The sequence below is a fragment of the Taurulus bubalis genome, assembly GCF_910589615.1.
Source record: "Taurulus bubalis genome assembly, chromosome: 19".
NCBI lineage: Eukaryota > Metazoa > Chordata > Actinopteri > Perciformes > Cottidae > Taurulus > Taurulus bubalis.
Window position 1 is genome coordinate 14,564,364 of NC_136607.1, and position 25,667 is coordinate 14,590,030.

Sequence of the window (25,667 nt, forward strand, 5' to 3'; positions counted from 1 at the left end):
TTTTTCTCGGCCTGGTGTTGACATGTAGGGGTGGACAAAATAAAGAGAACACCTACTATTATATGAAGGAGAGTAATAAGGAGAATGGCCATTCTGCGTTCAGAATCTAAATATGTTCATACCTGGAAGGTGTCCATAGTGTTCATTGAAGAACTTTTTAATGCAGTTATTTGTTTGGGGATATAATCATTTTGACATGTGGAAACATGTATTTGTACACGGGATGCCATGTAAAAGGCCATAATGTATCTATGGAGATCCATCAACAGCCTTAATGCTTCCCACTACATAGTCATACCCATACCATTATAGGTCCCCATGTTAGTTGCATCTTTGTGCATGGGCCATACGCTGTTTGAATATGAATGAGAGCCTTGTTACAAATATCAGCTTTGTAGAAGTCACAACAGTTATTGTACAGACTGAGAGGGAGTGATTCAACTATTCTTAAAGCAAATTAAAGAAATATATGCTTGTGTTCCCTCTGTTAGATCTTCATTTAAATTGTGTTTGAGAAACTTGTATCTCCAATCAAATATGTTGATTCCCCGCGTCCTTTAAAGTAATGCACCATGGTATGCACCTAAACATGTGTTTACGGATATTAGTAACATACTAAACAAAATTATATTGATTAGATCACGATGGTACCCTTTAACTACCTATCTCAGAACTGGTGTAAGCTACAAACACTATTTGTGATATTATATGGCTGGTGTAACAATATGATAATTGAAACAGCTGTGAAATGATGGCCACATCATCAATTTCTATTTTTTTGTCCTAGTCTGATACTGCAGAGAAGCCCAAAGACGTAAAGCCTTCATCTCTCCGTTGATTCAGTCAATCTTATTTCAGAGCAGTTGATACAATCTGATGCAGTAGTCTGCTCTAAATACTGAGCTGTGGAGCTGCTCTCCAGCTGTTGCTTATCCCAAGGTAATAAAAATGGGACAAATCAGCCCATAATCCCTCCTCAGTCCCTCCATTGTTCTTAGAATGATGCTATGCTCAAAAATGGGACCTTCTTAGTATTCTGAGTAACATCAGCATCTGCTGATTTCTCCCCTTTGTCATGTTTTGTGAGGCTTTCTATTGCCGCTTGTGGACAGCTTCAGTCGTTTAGGAGATTGAAAATAATTGAATTTTGTCGTTTTGTCTTCATAAGAAAATGTTTAGCTGCTTTTGCATAAATTAATACACAAATGAGTCTTCTTTATTCCATTTTTTTTTAGAGCATTACTTTTTACAGTACTGTATTTAAGTGTCATACTTAATGTAGACTTGAAGGATCATAATGGTTTGGTCTTTATCATTCATTTTTTATTTCGGCTTTTATCTTATCATCTCACCATCCCGCATAATTTTCAGCACCAAAGCAATCAAAAAGAAATAAATGCACATTATGTTACATTGAATGTCCCACCAAGTGCAACATTTAGAACCACACGCTTCATTTTGTCACAAATTCGTAGAAATACAATTTTAAGAGCTTCTATAAATCTAGCAGATCAAACTATTTTGATCACATAATCACGATTATTTGAAAGCTATGTATGTTTTGCTTGCCTTCATCTTACTTGTTATGTGGAAAACGTGCGTCTTACATCCTGCACTTGATTATTCTTTGCTCACAGCAGGAATTGCCTTTGGTAATCATCTTAGATCATCACCAAGCTCATTTTTATGGAAGGACATGTTCGCTACACTGAATATTGAAGCATTAAGGAATAATATTATCCCTCCTTTGTAATAGCTCTGTACATATGAGTCTCGGTGCCAAAGTAAATACCCCTTAACATGCACTGTAAATGGCTCCTCTGAATATTTTAACACAACTGTTATAAATTACTTTTATTTTCAATCCCACCAATTTAATTAGACATTCGGCTGTGTACGCATTGGAAAATCCTGCATGTCCTCATGAGTTTTTTCTCTTTCTTTTTCTTTGCAGGTTTCCCTGATTTTCCAGGGAGCGCTCCCCTTTTCCAGTGATGGAGGTATTGCAGTGTGACGGCTGTGACTTCCGTGCCGAGTCATATGATGACTTGAAGACCCACATTCAGGAAGTGCACACGGTTTTCCTGCAGCCTGCAGATGCGGACGAGTCTGACTCTCTGAAAGACGAAGACGAGGATGAGGAGGAAGCGGAGGAATATGACGACAAGGACGACCGGGATTATTCAACTCCTAAAGCTGGAATGAGTATGTCCACCAATTCAAATCGGATGTTTAATTTGTGGAGGATTATTATCTCCATAGTAGGATGATTTCATGTTTGATTGAGGAGCATACGATTAATGATTTGATGCCGGTTTTACTGACTGAAACAACAGAATGTTTAAATAATATTAAAATGTGACTCATTTACTTTCCAACAGACATCTCACATACTGTCTCATCTTTTTTAGGCCCCAATACTACTGACAATTCCAACCAAACACCACAAAAGCAGACGACTGAAACCCACCGGCCGTTTTACCAGTGCAAGTTCTGTGTCCGTTACTTCAGCTCAAAGTCATTCTTAAGAAACCACACCAAAAAAGTGCATGATGCTGTAGATGAAGATTCTGATGCAAGTATCTCCTCGCAGAGCGCCGAGCAGCCCAGCTACACCGTTATTATGCACAATGACAATTCAAAATTGTATTCCTGTCAGTATTGCACATACAAGTCTCCACGCAGAGCAAGAATATTGAAACACCAACTAATGTATCACCATAAGGTTCCTGCAGAGAGCGCTGGAAATCCTTCAGAATACAATGAGACCGGAGAGGAATCGGACTCAGCCAGTGGACTCATGAAGGGAACATTTGCCTGTGAATGGTGTGACTATCAGACTGACCAGAAGGACAGCTGGACTAATCATGTGGTGAAGGAACACAGTGACGCGGTCAAGATAGTTTCCTGCATTGAGGAGCTGGAAGGAGAGGCAAGTGCAAGCTCACCCAAACCAGATTCTCCCTCCGCTTCCCGATGCCAAAATAGATCAAAGATGGATTTCACTGACGTTCAAGAAAAGGAAGAGCAGGAAGGAAAAACGGTAGAAAACACCTTTGAGAATTCAATCCCAGAGATCTCATCCTTTCAGTATGCACACATGAGTCAAGTAACACCCAACAGCACCGGTTCCTCCATTTTGTCCAATAGGTTCGCTTCATCTGACGTCTCAAAGGGTGTCTTGGAGACGGATGACAACTTACTCAATGAAGAAGACTCTAAGAGCAGCTTAGAGAATGATGATGAAGAAGACCTGGGCGATATAGATGATCCCAGCTATACTGGGACCCTGTCAGCAGATGCAAAGCTGCTTTTAACTGATGAGGACAATAAATTACTGGAGACTAAAGGAATACCATTTAGAAAGTACATGAACCGTTTTCAGTGCCCTTTCTGCTCCTTCCTCACCATGCACAGGCGAAGCATCTCCCGGCACATTGAAAACATTCACCTTTCTGGTAAAACTACAGTGTATAAATGTGATGAATGCCCATTTATTTGCACCAGCCCTCTTAAACTAGGCACGCACAAACAGAGCCACATATCCTCAGACGTAGACACCATGGACCTAACCGATAGTCCAAATCCTCACAATGACAATGCTGCAGAGCCAGTTAATGGGGGTAATGTCAATTCAAAAGTCAACGGAAAAAAGATAACCAGCACACCGAACGACCAGCAGAACCCTCATCGCTGCACACTCTGCAGCTTCTCTACCACCACTCTGAAAGGGCTGAGGGTTCACCAGCAGCATAAGCATTCCTACTGTGATGACCTAGATCCCACTGTCTTTGAAAGCCAGCTGACTGACCAGCCGGAGTCTGAACCGGACACTTCTCCAATCTTTCTACAAAAAACCCAGACCTCGATTTTAGGACTTGCCACCAAAAAGCCCTTAGTAACAGGGAAAAGAGCCAGGAAGTCCATTAATGACTTGCCTTTGGATTTGTCCTCGGTTAAGAAGAGAACTAGAATTGATGAAATTGCCAGTAACCTTCACAGTAAGATAAGCCAAAGCCAACAGGACATGGTCATAAACCTAGATGACATGGAGGATGTAGATGGAGGAGAAAATCACACCATTGATGACAACAAAAACCCTGTCTTCACTTATAACACTCAACAGCTTCATGCAAGAGATTCAATGATCTCTCACGAGGGAGGCCGAATAGGGAAAAGAAAAAGCAACCCTAAGTCAAAGCCTAGAAACATTCCTATATCCCTGACTCTCTCAGATGATAGTGAGAACATCTCTGCTGACCCCAGTGACGGTACTATCCAGGAGAACGCTGATTATTCAGAGGATCAAGGAACGACTCGTTTCTACTGCAAACACTGTGATTACCACAACAAATCAGCTCGTAGCGTCAGCACCCATTACCAGAGGATGCACCCTTACATCAAGTTCAGCTTCAAGTACATCCTGGATTCCGAGGACCACAGTGCGGTCTTCCGCTGCTTAGAGTGTTACATTGAATACACGAATTACAATGATTTGCATCAACACTATATGGATCACCACCCCGAAGCGAGCAATGTGCTCAACTTCAACCAACCAAATCTGGTATACATGTGCCGCTTTTGTTCATACACGAGCCCCAATGTCAGGAGCCTAATGCCCCATTACCAAAGAATGCACCCAACAGTGAAAATCAACAATGCAATGATCTTCTCCAGCTATATAGTGGAGCAGTCCCAGAAAACGGGTGAATCGCAAACCCTGAGGGAAATATTAAACTCTGGCCCCAAGAATCTGAACTCACCCACGTCAACCCCAAGGTCCTCCACCAGCCCAGTGCCGAAGGCGGTCTCCAAGACCCCTGAAGCTAGTGCTGAGGCAGACCCTCTCAAAGAACCTATGGGTGGCAATGTCGTTGTGTATGATTGCGATGTGTGTTCTTTTGCGAGCCCCAACATGCACTCTGTGTTGGTCCACTATCAGAAGAAACATCCAGAGCAAAAGGCGTCTTATTTCCGTATACAGAAAACCATGAAGGTCATCTCGGTGGATCAATCGCAGCCTGTTGCAAACTCTTCATATAATCTCAACATGGCCACGCCTCCAAAACAACCAAGCGCAGCACTGTATGGATCCGATGAAGAAATGTACTACTGTAAACATTGCGTGTACAGCAACAGATCTGTTGTTGGTGTGTTGGTCCATTATCAAAAGAGACACCCTGAAGTAAAAGTGACAGCAAAATACATCAAACATGGCACTCCCACTCCCGGTTTGATGAAATTAATGGACGAATTGCAAATTGCGGCTCCCAAACAGTTTTTGAAGCAGTTTCAAAATAACGGCCATGATGGATCGAACAACACGAGCCCTAAACCTGGAAGCGGTGAGAAAGGAGAGGATGAGCTGTTTTTTTGCCAGCACTGTGATTATGGCAATCGCACAGTAAAAGGAGTGCTTATTCACTACCAGAAGAAGCATCGGGAAACCAAGTCCAACGCTGACCTCGTACGTCGTCACACTGCAGTTGTCCGGAGTCAGCGGGAGCGTGCGCAGATGGTCCAGTCGGGCAGTGTCTCTTCTGCCTTGATCCCAGCTCCTCCAGACGACCCTGAAAACACTACACAACTGCGCTCCCTGAAGTGCAGACACTGTACATACACATCTCCTTACGTCTATGCCCTGAAGAAACATCTGAAGAAAGAGCACCCCACTGTGAAAGCCACAGCCATGACCATTTTACACTGGGCCTACCAAGATGGCATTCTGGAGGCTGGCTACCACTGTGAGTGGTGCATTTACTCCCACGCTGAACCCCAAGGCCTGCTGCTCCATTACCAAAGACGCCATCCTGAGCACAATGTTGATTACACATACATGGCCAGCAAGCTATGGGCGGGACCGGAGACCACTCAACAAGGGGGCAATATGGAAACTAAACATTACAAATGCAGAGACTGTGCCTTTGAGGCCTGTACAATATGGGACATCACGAGTCACTATCAGGTAGTGCACCCGTGGGCCATTAAAGGGGATGAATCTGTGCTTTTGGATATTATCAAAGGAAATGGCCCAGCTGAAATTATACACCAGCAGGTGGCCAAAGAGCATGTGTCTTTCGATTGCCAATCTGTTGAAGATGATGGAGCACAGGTCATGGTCAGCACACCTCAAGAAAGCAATCCCCATCCTCCCCACCCGCGTCTTTCCATCTCAAACAATACTTATCAGTGCACTGTATGTCTGTCAGAGTACAACAGTCTCCATGGGCTCCTCACTCACTACGGAAAAAAGCACCCAGGTATGAAGGTAAAAGCTGCAGATTTTGCACAGGAGGCGGACATCAACCCCAGTTCTGTGTATAAATGTCGTCACTGTCCGTATGTAAACTCCCGGATCCACGGTGTCCTAACTCACTATCAGAAGAGACACCCATTAGTGAAAGTCACTGCAGAAGACTTTGCGGATGACATCGAGCAACTCGCTGACCCGAATGAAGGAGATGACAAGTGCAAAACTCAGAGGCAAGGCTACGGCGCATACAGATGCAAAATCTGCCCCTACACACACGGGACACTGGAGAAACTCAAAATCCACTATGAGAAATATCACAATCAGTCGGCCTCTGACATGTTCGCTCCCTCTCTGACATATTTTTCTCCCGGTAAAGAATGCGAGCCAGTCGCTGAATGCAGTGCTGGTAATATATCAAGCGCAGCTAAAGTCCAGGAGGTCGGTGAATTGGACCTTGCCCTCTCCCAGTTACCCATCAATAAGACTGAGAAACATGCTATATTCAAGTGTCAGCTCTGCAAATACTTCTGCTCCACCAGGAAAGGCATCGCTCGCCACTACCGTATCAAGCACAACAACGTCCGTGCTCAGCCGGAGGGTAAAAACAATGTCTTCAAATGTGCTCTGTGTCCATACACAAACCCTATACGCAAAGGTCTGGCAGCACACTACCAGAAGCGGCATGATATCGATGCCTATTACACCCATTGTCTGGCTGCTTCCAGGACTATAACGGAAAAGCCGACTAAAGTGATAGCACTCCCGCCGCCACCAGAAGTTGACAATTCAGAAATGAGCGAAGACTTGCGTTTGGCTGTGGAGAGACGACGGTGTTCTCTTTGCGCCTTCCAGGCCTTCAGCAGAAAGAGCATCGTCTCGCACTACATCAAACGCCACCCAGGTGTCTTCCCCAAGAAGCAGCACTCTAGCAAGCTTGGTCGCTACTTTACCGTTATCTATGCCAAAGAGCCGGAGAAAATTGCTGTCAGTACAGTGGCGGAGGACAACGAGGAAGTGCTGAAGGTTCAGTGTAAACCCGAGCGGGACAGTGAGGTGGAATGGCTGCCATTCAAGTGTCTAAAATGCTTCCAGTTGTCCTTCAGCACCGGCGAGCTGCTCTCTATGCACTACAACGATCACCACAGCAATGACTTGAAGAGAGACTTTGTGGTATCGCCCGGACCCGAGGATGAGGACGAGGAGTTGTACAAGTGTACTCACTGTGAGCTGAAGTTCCTGGCTCTCCCAATTCTGGCGAAACATCTATTGAACCACAACGAGGAGTTTCAGAAGAGGGCGATGAGGCAGGAGAGGAGGAGGCAGCTGCTCAGCAAACAGAAAGCTGCAGAACCTCCCGAGACCAAACCTGAGAAGGTGAGCAGAGATACGAGCTTCGAAAAGAATATGAGAGAATAAAACGGGCATTATTTACTGACCCCATACAATAACTCTTCTGATGCTGTAAGATGCTTGTCTATCATACAGCTGTTCCTTAAGTCATTGGCGTAATGGGCTCTCATAGTTTCATAGTGAGAGTATTGTTAATTTATCTTAAAATGTAGTTATAAGCCCAAAATCATTGCAGTTGTCCACAAAGTAGTCATATTGTAACAGAATTAAAAAAAAAAAATATGTGATCATAATTTGTGATTTTCTAGTTTCATGATGAGTTCATTAAAAGTACCATTGGTCTTAGAAGTATCTTCTGACTGGCAAAATACATCAGTTAGTTTAGATTATACACTGTTATTTTTCTTAAAAGGCTATATCATATTTTAAATATGTTTTTAAAATATGTCAAAGTAAAAGAAACTGAATAAAAACATGTTTGTTTTGTCTTTTTTCTCTCTCCTGTGAACAGGAAACCCCAGTAAATAATGCTCCCGTAGGATTCAGGTGTAACTTCTGCATAGAGATGCACCCCACCCTCCGCGCCATCTGCAACCACCTTAGGAAGCACGTCCAGTACGGAGAGGTCAAAGAGGGGCATGTCAAGGTAAATAGAGTTGTATCTATTTTTAGATTTCTTGTATCCTGTTATTGTGTCTTGTTTAACTGGGGATTTGGTACATTAACTCTTAAATATTTTCATATCAACTGCACACATGTCTATGTTAAACATATTTTTATTAAACAGGACGTTAATGTAAATAATAATCATGAAAAATATCAATCTTTGTATCCAACTCTCTGCAAGAAAGTGAATCAGCGTATTTCCCAGAATGTCAATTAATCGAGCAGCTACTACTTCACAGTGAATGTTTAGTATGCATTATTTATTGACATCAATGTTATATTTTATCTCACAATACTTAAAAGGCCTACTTTGACTGTCCCTGGTGTTTCTGTATTTGTAAACTAACTCCTCATTTTCCTCTGCAGTGATCTGTTTTTACTGTACTGGGATTCTGTTTTTGTTTGTAACTGATGGTGGCTTCTGGGTAGACAGCATGTCAGCTTCCTCCAGAGAAAACAAGCTACGCTGTGGCAGTGGGAAGGGGGGGAGGTTGGGGGTATAGAGTAGTAAGCCATAACTTTTAGGGCAGCGGCGGGTAACCATTCATACATTAGTATTCCACTGAGGCTGCCAGTGGGGGGAACCGGCCTAAGGACCCAACGTCTCACCCAAACGGAGACCTGGTTCTTCTGTCAGACACTCGGGTCTGGATTTTATGTATTTAAAATGTACTGCGTTCACTTTGACAACTGAGGTCTACAAAAGAATATGCCACGTTGACTTAGGATAAAATGTTAGCCTGTGAAGCTGATGGCACATGCCAGGGTTACGGGTTAACTGTAAGCATTCATGGCCGACAACATCTCTAGCAGATGGAATTTCTTGTATGTTTTACACATTGCACAAGGTAAAACAGAACGTTGCTTTTTATAGTACCATGAATATAGTTTCAACTCTCGAACTACAATGGTTCTGATAGAGTTGGATGGGGAAAAAACAGGCTGACAGTGCAGTCAGGGCACACTGGATGGCAAGGTTAGGTCTGTGGATGCCACATCTTATTTATGACTGCATGAAGTGCAGGGTCAGGCCCTTCCACAGAAAGAACGAGCTTCCTCGAGGCAATAAAAAAGTCATGGTGATTTTCTGTCTACTTGTGATGACTCCAGAAACCATCCAGCACTCCGGCAGATAACAGAAGAGGAAATAGATGAAGAAGTTTTGTTTTGCAGTTGGTTGGTGTTGTTGTCGGTCGATGTGCGAATGCATAAGGTTTTCTGTTTTCGGTCTTTATCTGTTTGTTGTTTGACTAGTTTTTTATCCTCTCATTTCTTTTCAGGGTGATTTAGCAACCAGTAATGATGCATCATTATGAATGTGTGGTGGAAAATAACCCTTTTAACCTCCCTGTGAGATGTAACTGTGATGATGAAACTCTGTATGTCTTTAAGTATTAAGTACACACAGAATATTTCAGCTGAATTATGTTATGTGTCTGTTAAATTGCATGTATTTTTAGAGATATACAGTTGATATATATATATATATATATATATTTATAAACGATGGAGGAGAGTCGGGAAGGATATGTAATATAAAGCTCCTGAACCGATTTGAAGGGTTGGATTAAAATGTGCATGTCACATTCCATTCAGATTGCAATCAACTCAATATCAAGGAAGTGGTGTGTCAGTAAATAGCGGCAGACTACAGAGTGTCAGGTCAGGGTTGAAGTTGCCTTCGCTGGACTTGACACAGTCATGTTTTTCAGTCATCCGTTCTTGGACCAGAAACACGTCCATTAGCAGGCTCACACTGCAGCTTACAGTATTCTGGACAGGTGTTTGGCTGATTCAGGAAAATTAGTGACATAGAAAGGATTTCAGGTCAATGATATACCTACATGTTGATCTACAGCACAAATGAATTGCAGAGGGTAGTGGGAGAGCTGTAACTAACTGAAAAGGATAGCGCTGATACGGCTCAGAGAAGAACCAGAGGTGTTAGACAGATGCTTAACTGTTGCTTATGTGCTGTTAACATGATTTGCCTGATTTAGGAAAAACAGTTAGAGGTGCCAGAATCTATGTGATACTTCATTGAACAGCCATTGTTGTCATCTGGTAGCTGATTTAGTATCAACATTGGGCTATCCAAATAAATTGTTACCCTTCATCTTCCTCCGTGTATTGCAGTGTTGTGCAGCCGCATGACAAAAAGACTGCGACCGACTAAATGAAGAGGCACAGAGAGGTTACTGAACATCTGAGACTTCTCCTCTTTGATTTTGCAGCAGGAAGTCAGCGAAGTCCCCCTGACCCTGCCTCCAGAGACCCTGACTAATGGCGTCCTTGAGGCGGAAGAAGCAGCTGAAGCCGACGTCCTCGAGAGACCCGCGGATGCAACGATGGGTCCACCCTCGGTTTGCACAGCTTCAGCTGGTGGGGCCGTTGCCGCTGAGACACTAGAACCAGAAACTAAAGCTGTCGAAGGAAGGGGAGCCGCCCTCATGGCCGCAGCGAGGGCCACGGTGTCAGAGGGGGAACTGAAGCAGCGATTAGCAGCAGGGGGCCACCCATGCGTCCAGTGCGACAGAGTCTTCATGTCCATGCAGGGACTGAGGTCCCACGAGAGGAGCCACTCAGCCATGGCGATGTTCAGCCGAGAAGACAAATACAGCTGCCAGTACTGCCAGTTCGTCTCACCCTTCAGACACAAGTAAGTAAAAGGAGCCCAGTCTGAGAATATTCACTGTTTCTACAGTAGAGTCCCCAGAGTCAATTTGACACATATGTACAATGTTCGTTTGTGTTCATTTTGTTGACCGTTGAGCTTTTCTGACTGTACAATTCCTTGGCTTTGTACTTTTCAGTAATGTTAGTTCAAGTTGTAATCCTTCAGATTTCAGTCCTGGTTGAACTGGGAAGAAGTTCTTGTTAATTTTAGTACGGGGACTACTTTTTAATAAGGAACCATTTTTTTCGCCCTTCAACTCGTTCTTCTCTGCGGTTTTGGAGTTTTGTCCACAATTGAGCAAATTAGTACGCTGACGTATGAAAAAGCAACATGACGTGGGACGAGGGCTGCTGGTGGTCACAACGGAAAACATTCTCTGCAGTCTGCAGCTCAGTGTGACTGCCTAAAAAACACGTTGAACTAAATAGCCCCCACTGCTGCATAGTATTTGCAGATGCACGTTGTACTGGATGAAATGCACAGGAGAAAAATGAAACTAAAGGCATCTTGGATTACAGTAATTTAACACGGCTGTGATATGGCTATGGGAGATGGGACAGCAAATAGTGTCACTAGATTACATGCATGCATCATTTCCTGTGAATCCCTCATGCATATGAAGGCAATTTAAATCCAGCGCACGAATGGCGGACTCCGCCACAAACAACCATACTGTTAGGTCATTAAAGAAAATATAAACATGCATCAATAGAGTCCAATGTGTCGCCCCGGTAGCAGTATATTTGAAACTCTCTCCCTTCTATACCATACCAGTCGTGCACCAGCTGTTCTGCAAATCAACTCAATGTTAAACTCGTTTTGTTCAGAGCACTATTTTACACCTTATTCAGTTTACCCTTCACAATCCCTTTGAATCCTCAATCTTTTCTAAGATTTCCTACCTCCTATGAGAGTAAGACAAACATTACAGCGAGACAGACATTTTGCTAGTGTGATTTGTTTTATCCATCACAGAGACACAGAGCGAGAGGGGAAGAGAGTCCTCATCTCCTCTGAGCTCCCAGGTGTAATCCCTCTGTACTGTATGTGCCCTGACCCAGAAAGAAGCCAAATTCCCATGCCACCTAGGAGGCTGGCATTAAAAACACAGCCACTGTCCCCACAGGCGCTCACACGTTCACTCCCACCAAGGGATTGTGGGAAGATGAGTTCACCCCACGGCTCCTTGTTCTGTAGTCATTGGAAATGCGCGACTGTTGTTTGTGAGGTAAACAGAATTGAGCGCTTTAGATACTGCTGAAGAAGAAAAAAACCCTGCAGTTGAAATCATCAAAGTGAATGCTGTTGAGTAGAGCTCTCTTTCTTTCCTGTGCTCTATTCTTGTCACTTTCTCTCCTGGTCTGCTATCCTTTTGTTCTCGTTCCATCTATTTTTCATCTTTTATCCTCTTAACTCATATCCTCCCCTTTGTTTTTTTTATATTTTGTCTCATCGGCAGTCTGGACAGACATGTGCAGTCTCACCACGGGCACCACAAGCCCTTCAAGTGCAAACTCTGCCCCTTTAAATCTGCTTACGTGAGTCGCTTGAAGAGCCACCTGCATAAGGCACACACAGGTAAAAACCAAGCACACACACACACATCAATTCCCATCTTACAGCTGCATCCATGACTAACAAGGTATTCCCGAGCCAGAATAGCAGCCTCCTGTTCATCATCTTCCACATAAAGAGGCTGTGCATGATTTAGCGTATCCTGCACAGTGTAACCAATGCACTAGCTGGGAGAGCAACGCCGCCGTTCACACAGTGCATTAGATACACCTAATTAAGCACATATAAAATAAGCATATTTGGATTTGGGCACAAATAGCCAAGATGAATGTATTGTTAATATTGTTTATTTGGGATTATGATGAAACCCCCAGCATGTCACAGAGTTAAATGCCCACAGGTGTCTTCAGCTGGATGCGGTTCTTTGCCTGTGATTGGTGTGTTTGGGTTGTTGAGGGAGCCAGACGGCAAAGTCATAGACATTCAAGCAAATGTAAAAAAAAAAAAAAAAGGTCCACTTAAGAAATCAATACATGAGCAAAAGAAACTATCTGAAAAGTGGCCAACTAGAAAGGCCAATTATCAAAAGGCTTTAGAGTGCTCTCAACTGTCTGATTGGAAAGAAGCAAAAAGAGTCACCCTAACAACTGCAGTGGATAAATGGCACAAACCAATTTTGAGTTGGAATTACTTTTGAAAAGTAGAGTTTGGTGATAGTTGATTAATATAAACAATGATTATTTATTTTGATATCATCGTGGTTCAGTTCTCATTTGTGTCCTTGCTTTTAGTCCAACAAGCTTAAGATGTTTTGGATTAATACATCCGCATTCTGACCTGTTCTCACTCCCCATGAGTCAAATACCGCATCTTGGTCAGTGCTCCTCCGCACATGAAGGCGACGCAGCAGGCTTGCAACTAACTCCAATGTCAAAACACCTGCTTCCTTTATTACATGCTCAGAGCCACTGACGTAGTATACAATGTGAGATAATCCAGTCGAACAAACATAGAACATTCCTCCAGGGGACCGCCGTTCATGTCCTGTACAAAACTAAAAGTGAAAGTTGACATTTTTTGTCACATGAGTTACGAGTCATGTCACTCGTTAGTCACCTGAGTCCTTCATCACTCGGTTGTGACGAAAGTTGTAATTCAGTGAAGTTCTTTTCTTAAACCTAACTAATGGGTTTTGTTGCTTGAACCTCACTTTTTATTTTGAAAAGACACAATGCATACAATTGCCGTATGTTGACAGGCCGTCAGGAGCGGTACGTGGAGCGTCATAGTTTATATGAAGCACTGACCAAGCTGCGGTATTTGACGGATTTGGGTGAGAATGTGTCGAACATTCAGGAGCTATTTTATTCCAAACATGTTCTTCCCAGAAATAGTTCAATCAGGAAGTAGTTTTTCTTATTCAACCGCTTCTGGTTCAATTGTGTGACTCTTCGATCAGATTTGGTTGTAATGGCTCCTCTCCTCAGGATGCTGCTTGCAGTAGGTTGCTAAGCAGATATATTCAACAGCTACAGGAAGAAAGATGCTATAAATCCTCCATGGGTGCCTCCAGAAACACACACAGTAGCCAGTGCAGCATCAGTACAGTCATATATTGTAAAGGCGTAAATCACAGAAAGTGTTTAGTGCATATGACTGTAATTTGTGAGTGAGATTAGCTTTAGGCATTATATGCAATAGTGTTCTTTGTGCATGGCTCATCAACCTGCACAAAGCTTGCTAATTATGGAGGAAAAAAAGTTCCTCAATAACATTCAGACTCGCCTCCCTCTGGCATTGTGAGACTGCGGTATATCTATGTTTGTATTCAAAGCGTAGTCAACTAGAACAATATTAGTTTGACAGTGTTGAAGAATGTGGATCATGTTTATGTGTGAAACCTCAAGACATTTCTAATAAACATTGCAGCTTGATATTATTTTCTATCAAAATTACACTTATTAGTCCAAGAGGAGTCCTAAAAAGGATATATATGTTACAGATTGGCTCAGAGGGGAATAGCTTTGTTTATGGCGGAGGATGTGTTTATTATAACTATGTTTTTTTTGTGGTTTTCTTGAACTATGTACAGGTTTTTTTCAGATTCTCAACTAATACTGAGTACATTTCCTTTAGAAGCCGTTGTTGACTTGTGTTTCTTGATGTCCCTCCAGGTGAGCAGCACACATACCAGTGCTTGTCTTGCCCCTTCTCCTCTATGACCATCAGCCAGCTGAAGGAGCACTCTCTGAGGGACCATGGAGAGGCCCTGACCCTCCCAAAGCTGCGGGCTGCTACCCAGGCTGCTCACGGCGCCCTCAGGGCCCCACGGCTGGCCAGTACCGCAGAGCAGAATCCCTTGGCCATGGATGGTATGAGATCCTGCATTGTGTTATTTTAGTAGCAATAGGATCATATGACAGGCTTGTCAGGCCAGATCTGGAATATATGTACAGGATTTATATAGGAGATATACTGTAGATGCCAGATATATATATGTGTATATATATATATATATATATATATATATATATATATATATATATATATATATATATATATACTTGATATGACAGCTACTGTATAAGAAATGAGGTTATATTATATTGTCTTCTATTAGAAAATATCCCAAAATAGTAATGGTTCCTCACAGCCCAGAAAAAGTATTTCAATATCAATTTAATTCACTAAATTGTCATATGACAACGGAAAAGTTGAAACCAGCGAATGTTTGAAAAACAATATTCATCATTTCAGATCTAGCACATACAGTATATAATCTATAAAAATGCACGTAAGGCACTCAAAACATAAAAGAAAGTAGCAAAAGAAATTATCTTGAAAGGCAACATTTTGACAAATAATTGCACATTTTCTGGTGGGTCTTTACAACCCAGGTGGGTTTTTCATACTTGTAAAGTAACTCATTAAATTCCCTATACATATGGAAAAGCAGCAGTTAGGGTCAATAATAAAGTGTCATAGCCGTTGGGAGAGTATTGTGTCCACAAGATGAATGAATAATATGAGAATGTAGGTGTTTGACTCCCTGAGCCACCTTTTAATGTTGATTATGACACCTTTCTTTTACGGAATATGTCCGTATATCAAAGAGGTGCCTTCACGGTGGGTTGGTGCAGCATCTCTCTCTTTGATGTGATGCCATGTTTTAGGTGTTTTAGTGGCCATGCATTGCACAGCTTGCAGACTGTTCTTGGCAGCAGCTGTCACCTTGCTGCTGGAGCTGTGGGATCTTCCCTGAAGCTGAAGCAGGGCAGCAATCCTCAATGCAGCAACCACCACTGTCAGCTGTGCCCCACCAAGACAAGTGAAGCATTGAGAAAGAGCCGAGCTGACACATTGAATGTCTCTCTAAACTAGCTTGCTTCAGTCATATGTCTTCAATTCTGATATTTGAAGTGGAATAGAGGGGTTTGTTTTGAAAGGAGTAGAATTTGATTGGCGCTAAAACTATGAACGTAAGATCCAAGTTCTTTGATCTCCAACCCCATCCTTATTTTTTATGGGGCTTTATGGTCAGCCTTTAAATGTATTTAAGCTGTTCTGCTCCTCCCCTGTCTTCTCTAACATCTCACAGAAGTATTCCTCCTCTCATTTATGCGATATAATAGACAGCTCTGGCCCTTAATCCTTTCAACAAGACACATCGCCACCTTACGATGGAATTTTCTCTCCATCTGCTATCTCATCTCCCTACATCTCCACAATGTAGAGAGGATATTAAAAACATGAATCAACTGTGGCATTGTTTGATTTGTGTGAATTCCTCTGTCGCCTCTGCAAAAGTGAGAAACTAGATCTCAAGCATTTTATAAAGTAAAAGTTTTTTTTTCTTCCATGCTTTCTCATACTCTGCTGAATGAGGCATTTTTCACATGGATAGATATTCTATTAGTGTCACTGTGGTTTATTTATTGATGTGTTGGAGACTCAAAGTAGGGCGAGAAGATGAGCTTGCTCACTGATATTATAGACTCTTGAGAAAGGGAATGAGGAGGGAAAGAGGTAGGGGACAAATAATGACAATCATAGTAATACTGTATCTGTGAGGCGGAGGGGACATTTGAGAGAGCAAAGGATCACCGACTGTCTGCTGATAGTCTTTCATTAAATACTATGTGTACGTATGGAATATGTGCATTTTCCTTTTAAAGAAATCTTCAGACATCTCTCATGAATTGAACACAAGAGGCAAATGAAAGAGAATATACATAAAGTAGGTTAAACTCCATCCCGTTGTGCAAAAATATGCATTGGAATAACATCATGATGCACAGTGACTCTTGTGGATTGAAAACTAGTGCCCACATCCTCTCGAATTTAGCAGAGAAAATATTATTTTCATTCCAGCGATGATGTGTTCTTGTTTGAGTGGTTACTTCTTGTGAAGGTCATGAAATATAATTATGAAAGAAGTAGTAGTTTACTGGTAGCCTGAAAACAGATGAAGTACACATATCCTAAATTTAAGTTAAGGTACCAATACAACAGTAATGTACTTCAATAGAAGTAAAACTGCCTCCATTCTAAATACAAAATAAATATAAATGCATTCAAAAGGTATCAGAGGTACTCATTCTGCTGGAAAGTGGCCCCTGTGACTGATGTATAATTATCTGTGACATTAGATTAATACAGATGTTTGTATGTTATTGTTGTAGCTGATGGAAGTCCAGCTGGTTTTTCACCTTTATGTGCAGTTAGGTAGTTTAATCCAGCACTTCTCAACCTTTGGGTTGGGTTCAAAGGATGAAAAGATGCATTTGAGGGGTCCTGATATGATTAATAGGTTAAAAAAGTAGAAAGTTCAGCGACATACATCTGAATTAACTTGAAGGAATTTTCTTTAATCTTTGTTTTACCTTGATTGACCTCAAACAGTCATTTAAATGAAACCATGTGATACGATTAGAGGGAAATGTCTCTTTGATGAAACTGCTAACAATTTATAAACATCTGAAACCTGGGAAGGAGCACCAAGAAGACGCAGTTATTTTTTTAGAAACACCAGTTCAATCTATAGCAATGCATTGTATTTTAATAAGCGTTTCTAAGAGTGTCTCTCATTTCTCTGCCCCTCTCTAAGATCCGTCATACCTGGAGCCAGCTGATGTTCGTCAGCAGCTTAGTCATTACCAGCTGGCAGCGCGCAGTCAAATGTCTTCTGGCTCAACGCTGGCTGATAATCGACCGGACAGCGTGCTCACTTGTGAGTTTTGTGAGTTCAGCTCTGGATACATGCAGAGCCTCCGTCGGCACTACAGGGACCGCCACGGCGGCAAGAAGCTCTTCAAGTGCAAAGACTGTTCCTTCTTCACCTGCTACAAGTAAGGAAATACTTCAGCAGAGAAACAATAGGAACATGACTGACATGTTGTCTGCATATGCTCCATATGCTCCTGTCCAGATGCTGCAGACTTTATGCAAGGTGTATAAACTATAAATGTTTATTCATGTGAAATAACAGTAACACAGATACTAGCACTGGATATCCCCCTCCCCCCCCAAACAAAAATAGTTAAAGCATCCTTCTCTCTGTCTCTGAATTCATCTCAGGAATACCTTCACCATGCATGTGGAGGCCGGCCACAACAACAATGCACCTGACAACCTCCCTAAAGACCTGCGCTGCCCTCTCTGCCTCTACCACACCAAACACAAGAGCAACATGATTGACCACATTGTCCTGCACAGAGGTATGCAACATGCCAAGTGGAACCAGGGACATAGTGAACTTTACTTGTAAAGGAATAGTCCAACATTTTGGGGAATCATTAGCTAATTTGCTTTCTTGCTGAGCGTTAGATGAAGTTTAGAGATTGAGTTTAAAAGGCAGGAAACAGGGAAACAGCTGCTTTTCACAGCAAAGTTGCCAGTCAACCAGCAAAAACATTGATACACGCATTATATGAAATGAACACATAATTCAGACAAAGTAAACGAGGACTTTGAACCGTAAGTGGAGCTATTTGTTTACCGAATGCTAGAGCAGTATATGAGAACGATCACCAAATTCAAACAGAAAGGTACGATTTAAACGCAAGCATTGAGGAACATGACATTTTTCTTTGAGACTATCTTCAGTGTTTGTGTTAAAACTGACAAAACCACCAAACGGTAACAACCACTGGGATTACTTTTCTGCGTGTGTGTGTGACACATGTCATTGGATATCCCTCCTGCGCCCCCACGTCCCCTCTTCCCATCCTGCGGTAGCTCTTGCTGCTCTTCTCCTCCTCTCTCCTGCCCTGCCATTACTCCCCTTCCCTTTCTCAAAGCCGCTAATCCACTTCGTTCTTTCCCTCCTCCTCCACCAGAGGAGCGTGTAGCTCCACTGGAGGTCAGCCGCTCCAAGCTGTCGCGCCACCTGCAGGGCCTCGTGTTCCGTTGCCACAAATGCACCTTCACGTGCTCCAGCGACAAGGCCCTGCAGCTGCACCTGCAGAAGCACGCCGAGATCAAACCCTACCAGTGCCAGCTCTGCTATTACGACAGCAGCCAGCGGAGCCAGCTCGAGGAGCATCTACGCCTTGAGCACAAGGTCAGTGGGCAACAATTTATGATAAGCACAATGTTTTAAGTAGCTATATTTGAATTGATATACCTTTCGTAAATTCTACCGAGAGTATTATTGAATGTGGTTTACTCATAAAAACATGTTTTAATAATCAGTTTGCTTAATGGCTGTGACATGATATATTTACAGCTGATACACTCAACACAAGCTGTGCAATAAATTCCATTTGGCCTTTGCTGGCTTTTATGGGAAGTTGTGAGGGTTGTGCCAATCAGCTGTCTTTATTCCCACAGTGTTGGGATATGATGCCATATGATGCCAAGTCCAATTTAAAACTCCCAAAGGAGACATACAAATAAACACCACTCGTAAGGTGCCTTTAAATAATAAAACAGATTCAGTTCTAGTCAATAATGATATATATAAAAAAAATACAAGTGCTGGACCTTATCCCAGCATGCTTTGGCTGAAATTAAGGATCTCTTCGGATCTCGTCCTTATATATATATATATATATATATATATATATATATATATATATATATATATATATATATATATATATATATATATATATATAAGGACGTCCACATTTAATTAGGCAAGGAAAAATAGTTTCATGTTTGGCCACCGATGTCCAATGGTCTCTCTTTTCATACAGCAGCATAGTAAGTGACTAAATTACAATGCAAGGGCATAAAGATGCCCTTACATTGGAAGAGCAACATAAAGTGCAGCAACAGCAGAGTATTATTTGGGGATTTTGCTGGAATGCTTGAAGCTCTTTGTCGAGCATGTTCACCAGTTTAAAACAGATCAAATTACAAAAACAAACGAGCTGAAGCATACATTTATTTTTGATTATCTGAACCACTAACATGAGTTAACACATAAATACAGAACGCTAATCCCCACAGCCGTTTCAAAACAAAATCCATATCAGCCCACTTTCAATTCACAAGAAAAACACTGAGTGTGGTGTAATGTCTTGAACATGGATGAAAAAACTTAATTGTATGAGAAGTTAAGAGAAGATTCCTATAACAGTGGGCCGTAAAGTCAGTCAGTATGAAAGTGTGTAAAAGTTTTAGAATTCTGAAAAGTGAATATTAACTTATGGATATTCTTCCCACAACCAGGAGGGAAAAGGTTTCGTCTCTCAGTCTGTTTTATTTAGGATAATCTATGAGATGATGTGAGAAGGCAGATTGTATTTTACAAGTTTAGAGTATATAAAACTATATGGGCACACGTCTATCGTTTTTCAATTCTTTACATGACGAGATCCTTAATTTCACCCAGAGCATGCTGGGATAAGGTCCAGCCCTTATGTCACCTGAAATAGGACTAATGGATGGATAGCCTAATTAACATGGTATATTTACAGATAATAAAGATAATTTACTCAGGTAGCAAATCCCCAAAATGTACTTTTGTTTAGTTTACACTATGGATTTTTAAGAGAAGAAACGCAGTATATTTTGACTTGCATTTTATTATTACTATTATGCCTTTCTCATTAAGACCATCTAAATAATTGGAAAATTGCTACAGAGATGTTTTGTACTGTAGGTCAAGGTCACAGTTACTACAAAGTCACTGCACATCAGAAAGCTGACTGCTGGCACCCTCTTTCCCTGGTTAGGTTTACATATTTTCCAATGATGTTGTCTTGATGAATTTATTACAACTTTAATGAAGGTATGAAGACCAGAACATCATGAATAAAGTCAGTCCACATGATTAGCAATGTGCAGGAGTTTCTGGTCCTTTCATGTGTTGCTGAAGGTCAAAAACAGTCCAGAAAGCAATGAAGGCTACACGGAAATATATATATATCATTTGCCATCAAGGTTATGTAAATATGTGCCTCATTACCGGGAAAACTTTATTGTAAATTGTTGAAATGCAGTTTCAAGGAACAATAAGAGAGCAGGGCTCCTCCTTGGAGAGACAGAACGCCTATTCATGAGAGGAGGAGGAGTGAAAGAGCAGACATTGCTTCTGCTGGGAAGGATACTGCAGTCCTCAGGGAGTGTGGGAGGAGGGAATTGCTCAGCAAGAGTGACATCATTTGCATCAGGATGCTTCATGCAAAGAAATGAGATGGTACTGTCATCAAAATATGTCATCTTTCTTTTTCAATGTCTTGTTCTTATGCTTCATTGTACAGTAAACAAATACACTTCTGGTCTGAGAGAAGCTAAGTAGTATTCACTTTTTAGTTGAAAATGTAGTAAAGGAAAAGTGAAGACTTAAACATACATAAATGTATTTAATTGTGAAAATATTGTGTCACGTTCACTTGTTGAAGAAAAAAGAAATGCCACACATGAAAAAAAAAGGAGTTATTTGCGATAAATCCTTTTTTGAGCACACCATACCATAACTGATAAGACCTCCTGTTTCTGATCAGGTTATTCGTAACTTCGAGCTGATGGGCCGCGTCAACCTGGACCAGCTGGAGATGATAAAAGAACAAGGGAGCAGCGCAGAGGAGGAAGAAGAAAGAGAAATGATGGAGATGGTCGGAGATGGAAAAGTAGCTGCGCAGGAGGATGAGGACGAGGACGACGAAGGAATGGAGATTATGGAGAACATGGCGGAGGAGCAGAGAGAGGTAGATGATGAAGAGATAGAGGACCACTTCGAAGAGGAGGAGGAGGAAGAAGATGAAGAGGAAGTTAGGGGAGTGGAGGAGGAGAAGCCAGGCCTTCAAGGTGAATGCAGATGAAGTCATCTTTTTTGCTCTCCTGAGTTACATAATATCTACTCATATGCATCTTTACTCTAACATGGCCCAATTTAAGACCAGAACTATTTAACCGCTTATGAGCCAACGTACAGCACACACCTTCAGGGATTACACTGTATATGAGTGTCTGCGGAAAAGCCAATTATCTGTCATGTTCTCAGTAATTATACATAATATTGTGATCTGTGTGAAAAATCTCCTGGGTCTCATTTTAAAGCCAAGCGAATGGGCCTATAAGTAAGAAAACAATCACACTGCCAGAGAACTGGAAGTCCCATAGCATACATACCGAAATAGCCACAGTCTTAGTCAAGTATACTTGACTGGTATTGGTTGCTCACTGAAGAAAAAGTAGATTTCATACCAAGAGATACTTCGTGGTTGATGCATCATTATGGATGGAATACAGATCACCTGATAATAAACAAACTATAGCAATTCACATTTCAACTGGTTTCAAATATTATAGCAAAAATGAACACTTTTTTGTGCTGCTATTCTGAGCCTGACCAATCATTTGAACTCTATTTCCCAGAGGTCCTTGCCTCTCCCACCAGCAGCAGCAGCTCTGCAGCCGGCAATGCAGAGAAGCGGCTTCCCTGTGAGTTCTGTGGCCGCTGCTTCACCAACAGCCTCGAGTGGGAGCGTCATGTCCTTCGACATGGCATGTTAGTATTTTTTCTACAATCTTTAATTGTATTTATACAATTTATTTTAACTTTTTTATCTTCTAATCATTTAAATTGTGTGTTGTCATGTGATTAACCACTACAGACAATGGTAACGGCGCAAAAGAATAACATTTAGAATTGTTGTAATTTTTACATTGACTTCTTGATGGTTGAACTTATTTAAAAATGATGGTGTGTACTATTTTTCTTCATGTGTTTTGTCTAACGATACACAGACAGACCTGTCAGAGGCACACCTGTGCTATCACCAATGAAAATGTTGAATCAATGCCATATAATATCATGGCTGTAGTCCTGTTTTATTAATATATATATATATATATATATATATATATATATATATATATATATATATATATATATATATATATATATATATATATGCATATTTAAAAATCATATATTTCCGTGTGTAAAAGGCACTATATATAATAATATTTGCTCTCCCCCCCATTGTTAGGACGGTTAATAACAGTAACATGGACACCAGCACCACCTCCGCATTAGAGGCCTCAGCTTCATCTTCCACGGGCTTCTCTGTCTTGATAGACACGGGATCGGACCCGTCCAGCAACGAGGAAGGGAACCCCGCTGATCTCTCACTGGGAAGTCCAAGCCCGTATGTGGAAGGCACAGAAACGCTTGACACCAAAAAGGATCCACAGTTTGGTTGAAGTGCTTGTGGCCTGTTGAGATGATGTGCTAGAAACTGATAACCTTGGGTAGTATCAGCACTGAGTTGAGTCGTAAAAGGAAACAAAAAGATTGAAACAGAAAAAAAGTGACTTGTTATGAGTTGGCGCATTACTAGATTTTAGGTGTTACATATTTAAGTATTAGATTGTGCTGCATAAAACGGCTGAGCTCTCTAAATGGACAGTCCCCTAGGACAGATCTTAATATATTGGTAACCAATAGTGAACAGAACTCTTTATTGCTGACATTCTGGTCAAATCTACAGTGAAAGATCCCACCTAGATGAAACTAAGCTATTTATAGAGAATGAAGTCCAAAATGATGAACTAAATTTAGTATTTTATTATTTGAAGCACCTTTTACGCTCCCCCAAAACAAGGGTACTGTAAAAGTACCCAACTGGAACAAACATGATATGAAAGCATTTAAAACCGTGGCCCACTGTAGAGCTACCTATTCTTGTTTCTTGTCGAAATTGTAGTCTTTTTTTCATCTTAGCCTCGTGTTAAGTGTGTAGATGTAGTCCTCGAGAAAGAATCGCACCTTATCTATTTTAGTAAAACCACAAGTCATGTTTTCGTTATTCGTAGAAATACTGACAATTTCCCCCAATGTTTGTAGCAAATTGCTATATTTTAGGTCCCTTAATATTATACTACGTATAAGCCTTCAGCCTGTGGCTCCCTTTTGCATTTTGACTGTACCATTTCATTGTCCGGTAATTTCACGTGATGGAATAATGGAAATAATGGGATTAGTTAAAATCTTCCTTCCCCTGTAAGATATGTTGTTTGTAGTCTCGGTTAAACAATATCAACCTGTGCACTCAGAAGATCAATACAACAACAGAGATATGTTTAATGTGTCATGACTGTATCTACATGATAGAGGTACCCGTTAAACTGAGCATAGCCTGGAACATAACGACAGGTTTTTATAACACTGGTGTAATATGTGTCATCATTATCAATAGTCAGAGATCACACTTGTCTTTTCAGAGAAAAAATTAAAAAATTTGATGTGCCAGAATACATAGTATGTGCATCAAAATGACAATTAAATGCAGAGTTTTGACAAGGCTGACCACCACGGCTGAGTGCTGAAGCCAGTGTGCAAGTGCCTTAACAATCCAGTTCCTCTAATTGCCACAAAATGGCTTTAATTGCTTTAAAGAAAATGTGAAAAGTCACCTAGTTTGAAGTAACCAGGCAATCTCTGTAAATTCTTTTCCACAATAATGTATAGCCTCAACAGCTAAGTACCCTTCCGGTAATTTGTGCCTTTGTGGCAATTCTGACAGTCATTGGGGCGACTGTAGTGGGTTGTCCTGAAACCACAAGGTAGCCGGTTCGATCCCCGGTCTCCCCATATTTTGCATGTCGAAGTGTCCTTGAGCAAGACACTGAACCCCTAGTTGCTCCCCGGGCGCTTCACGGGGCTGCCCACTTTTTTTTCTCCAAAGTCTTGAGATATCCGTCTTTGAGATCTTTGCTGATTCAATTGTGTGGAATTTCATGTGTTTTACTTACAGCATTTAAGAAAATTGAGTAGATTTTGTTGGAACTACTTTCTACTAAACTAAAAGTCCCGATGAAAACTGTTAATAGTGTGATCTGAGTGTTGAACTATATTATCTGGAATGAAAGGGGAAGAAAAATGCTGCTAAGTGTGTGTTTCTTTTAATGTTGTGAGCACAACAAATGAAATTCCAAGCTGAACTGGGTATGTTTGGAGCCATGTTTGCTTGATTGACAGATGTCTCTGTCTTTTACAGTCAGTCCTGGTGATTACCTCAACTCCATCCAGGCCCCTTCCACATCACCCAAATTCAAATTTTTAGCCTGCAATTGACTGACAGGCTGGCATTAAGCATAAAACTCAAATCTTGGCTTCGAGGTGTCCCTTCAGAAACGTATGGCGGATGCCACAGACACCACAGACATACTTTTCTACAGTCTGTAGTAATGGGATGCACTGAAAAGACAAGTGTCACCAGCACAGAAAACCTTACAATCATTGGTTTCCACATAAATCAAGTTTATTTGCCACTGGGACTCTATGTTGACTTTTTAAAAAGGTGTAAAATCCCCCAACTTAAACTTAAATTCTGTATTGGCACAACTGTCATAGCCTGGATATGTGTGCTTCTTTTTAGAAAAAGTTGTCATGTTATTGTTGATACTGACAAAAGGCAGAGATTGTATTTGTTGAAAGTTGCTGCTTGAATACCCTAAAGCCTTATAAGATAATAAATAGCAATTAAGTCCAATATAAGCCCAATTCCAATAAGACCAATAAGCAACATGAAACAATCTGAAATAATATGGCTGATAACTTTAATATACAATTTTTAAAAAGGGCACGATTAATGTAATTGTGTTCTTGGTACCGAAATATTTACCAAGACTGCTGTTTGCTGCTGTGTCTATCCCGAGCATTGCACCATTGATGGAAATGGGGAATTTGGGTTTGTAACCCAGGCGAACCACGTTTGCAGCCATGTATAGAAAACAAAACTACTTGTT

General features: G+C 41.3%; 1 protein-coding gene across 1 annotated transcript; it reads left to right on the forward strand.

Annotated features, from left to right (window-relative positions):
* Positions 1–1,994: 1,994 nt before the first annotated feature.
* Positions 1,995–23,120, forward strand: znf462 (zinc finger protein 462; the record flags this gene model as incomplete). The annotated part of the gene is made up of 12 exons (XM_079234897.1): positions 1,995–2,205; positions 2,412–7,627; positions 8,115–8,249; positions 10,504–10,928; positions 12,406–12,524; positions 14,636–14,833; positions 17,569–17,809; positions 18,039–18,178; positions 18,800–19,023; positions 21,416–21,719; positions 22,290–22,422; positions 22,907–23,120. 12 exons carry the CDS (start codon positions 1,995–1,997, stop codon positions 23,118–23,120), a joined length of 7,560 nt encoding a protein of 2,519 aa, XP_079091023.1.
* Positions 23,121–25,667: the final 2,547 nt, after the last annotated feature.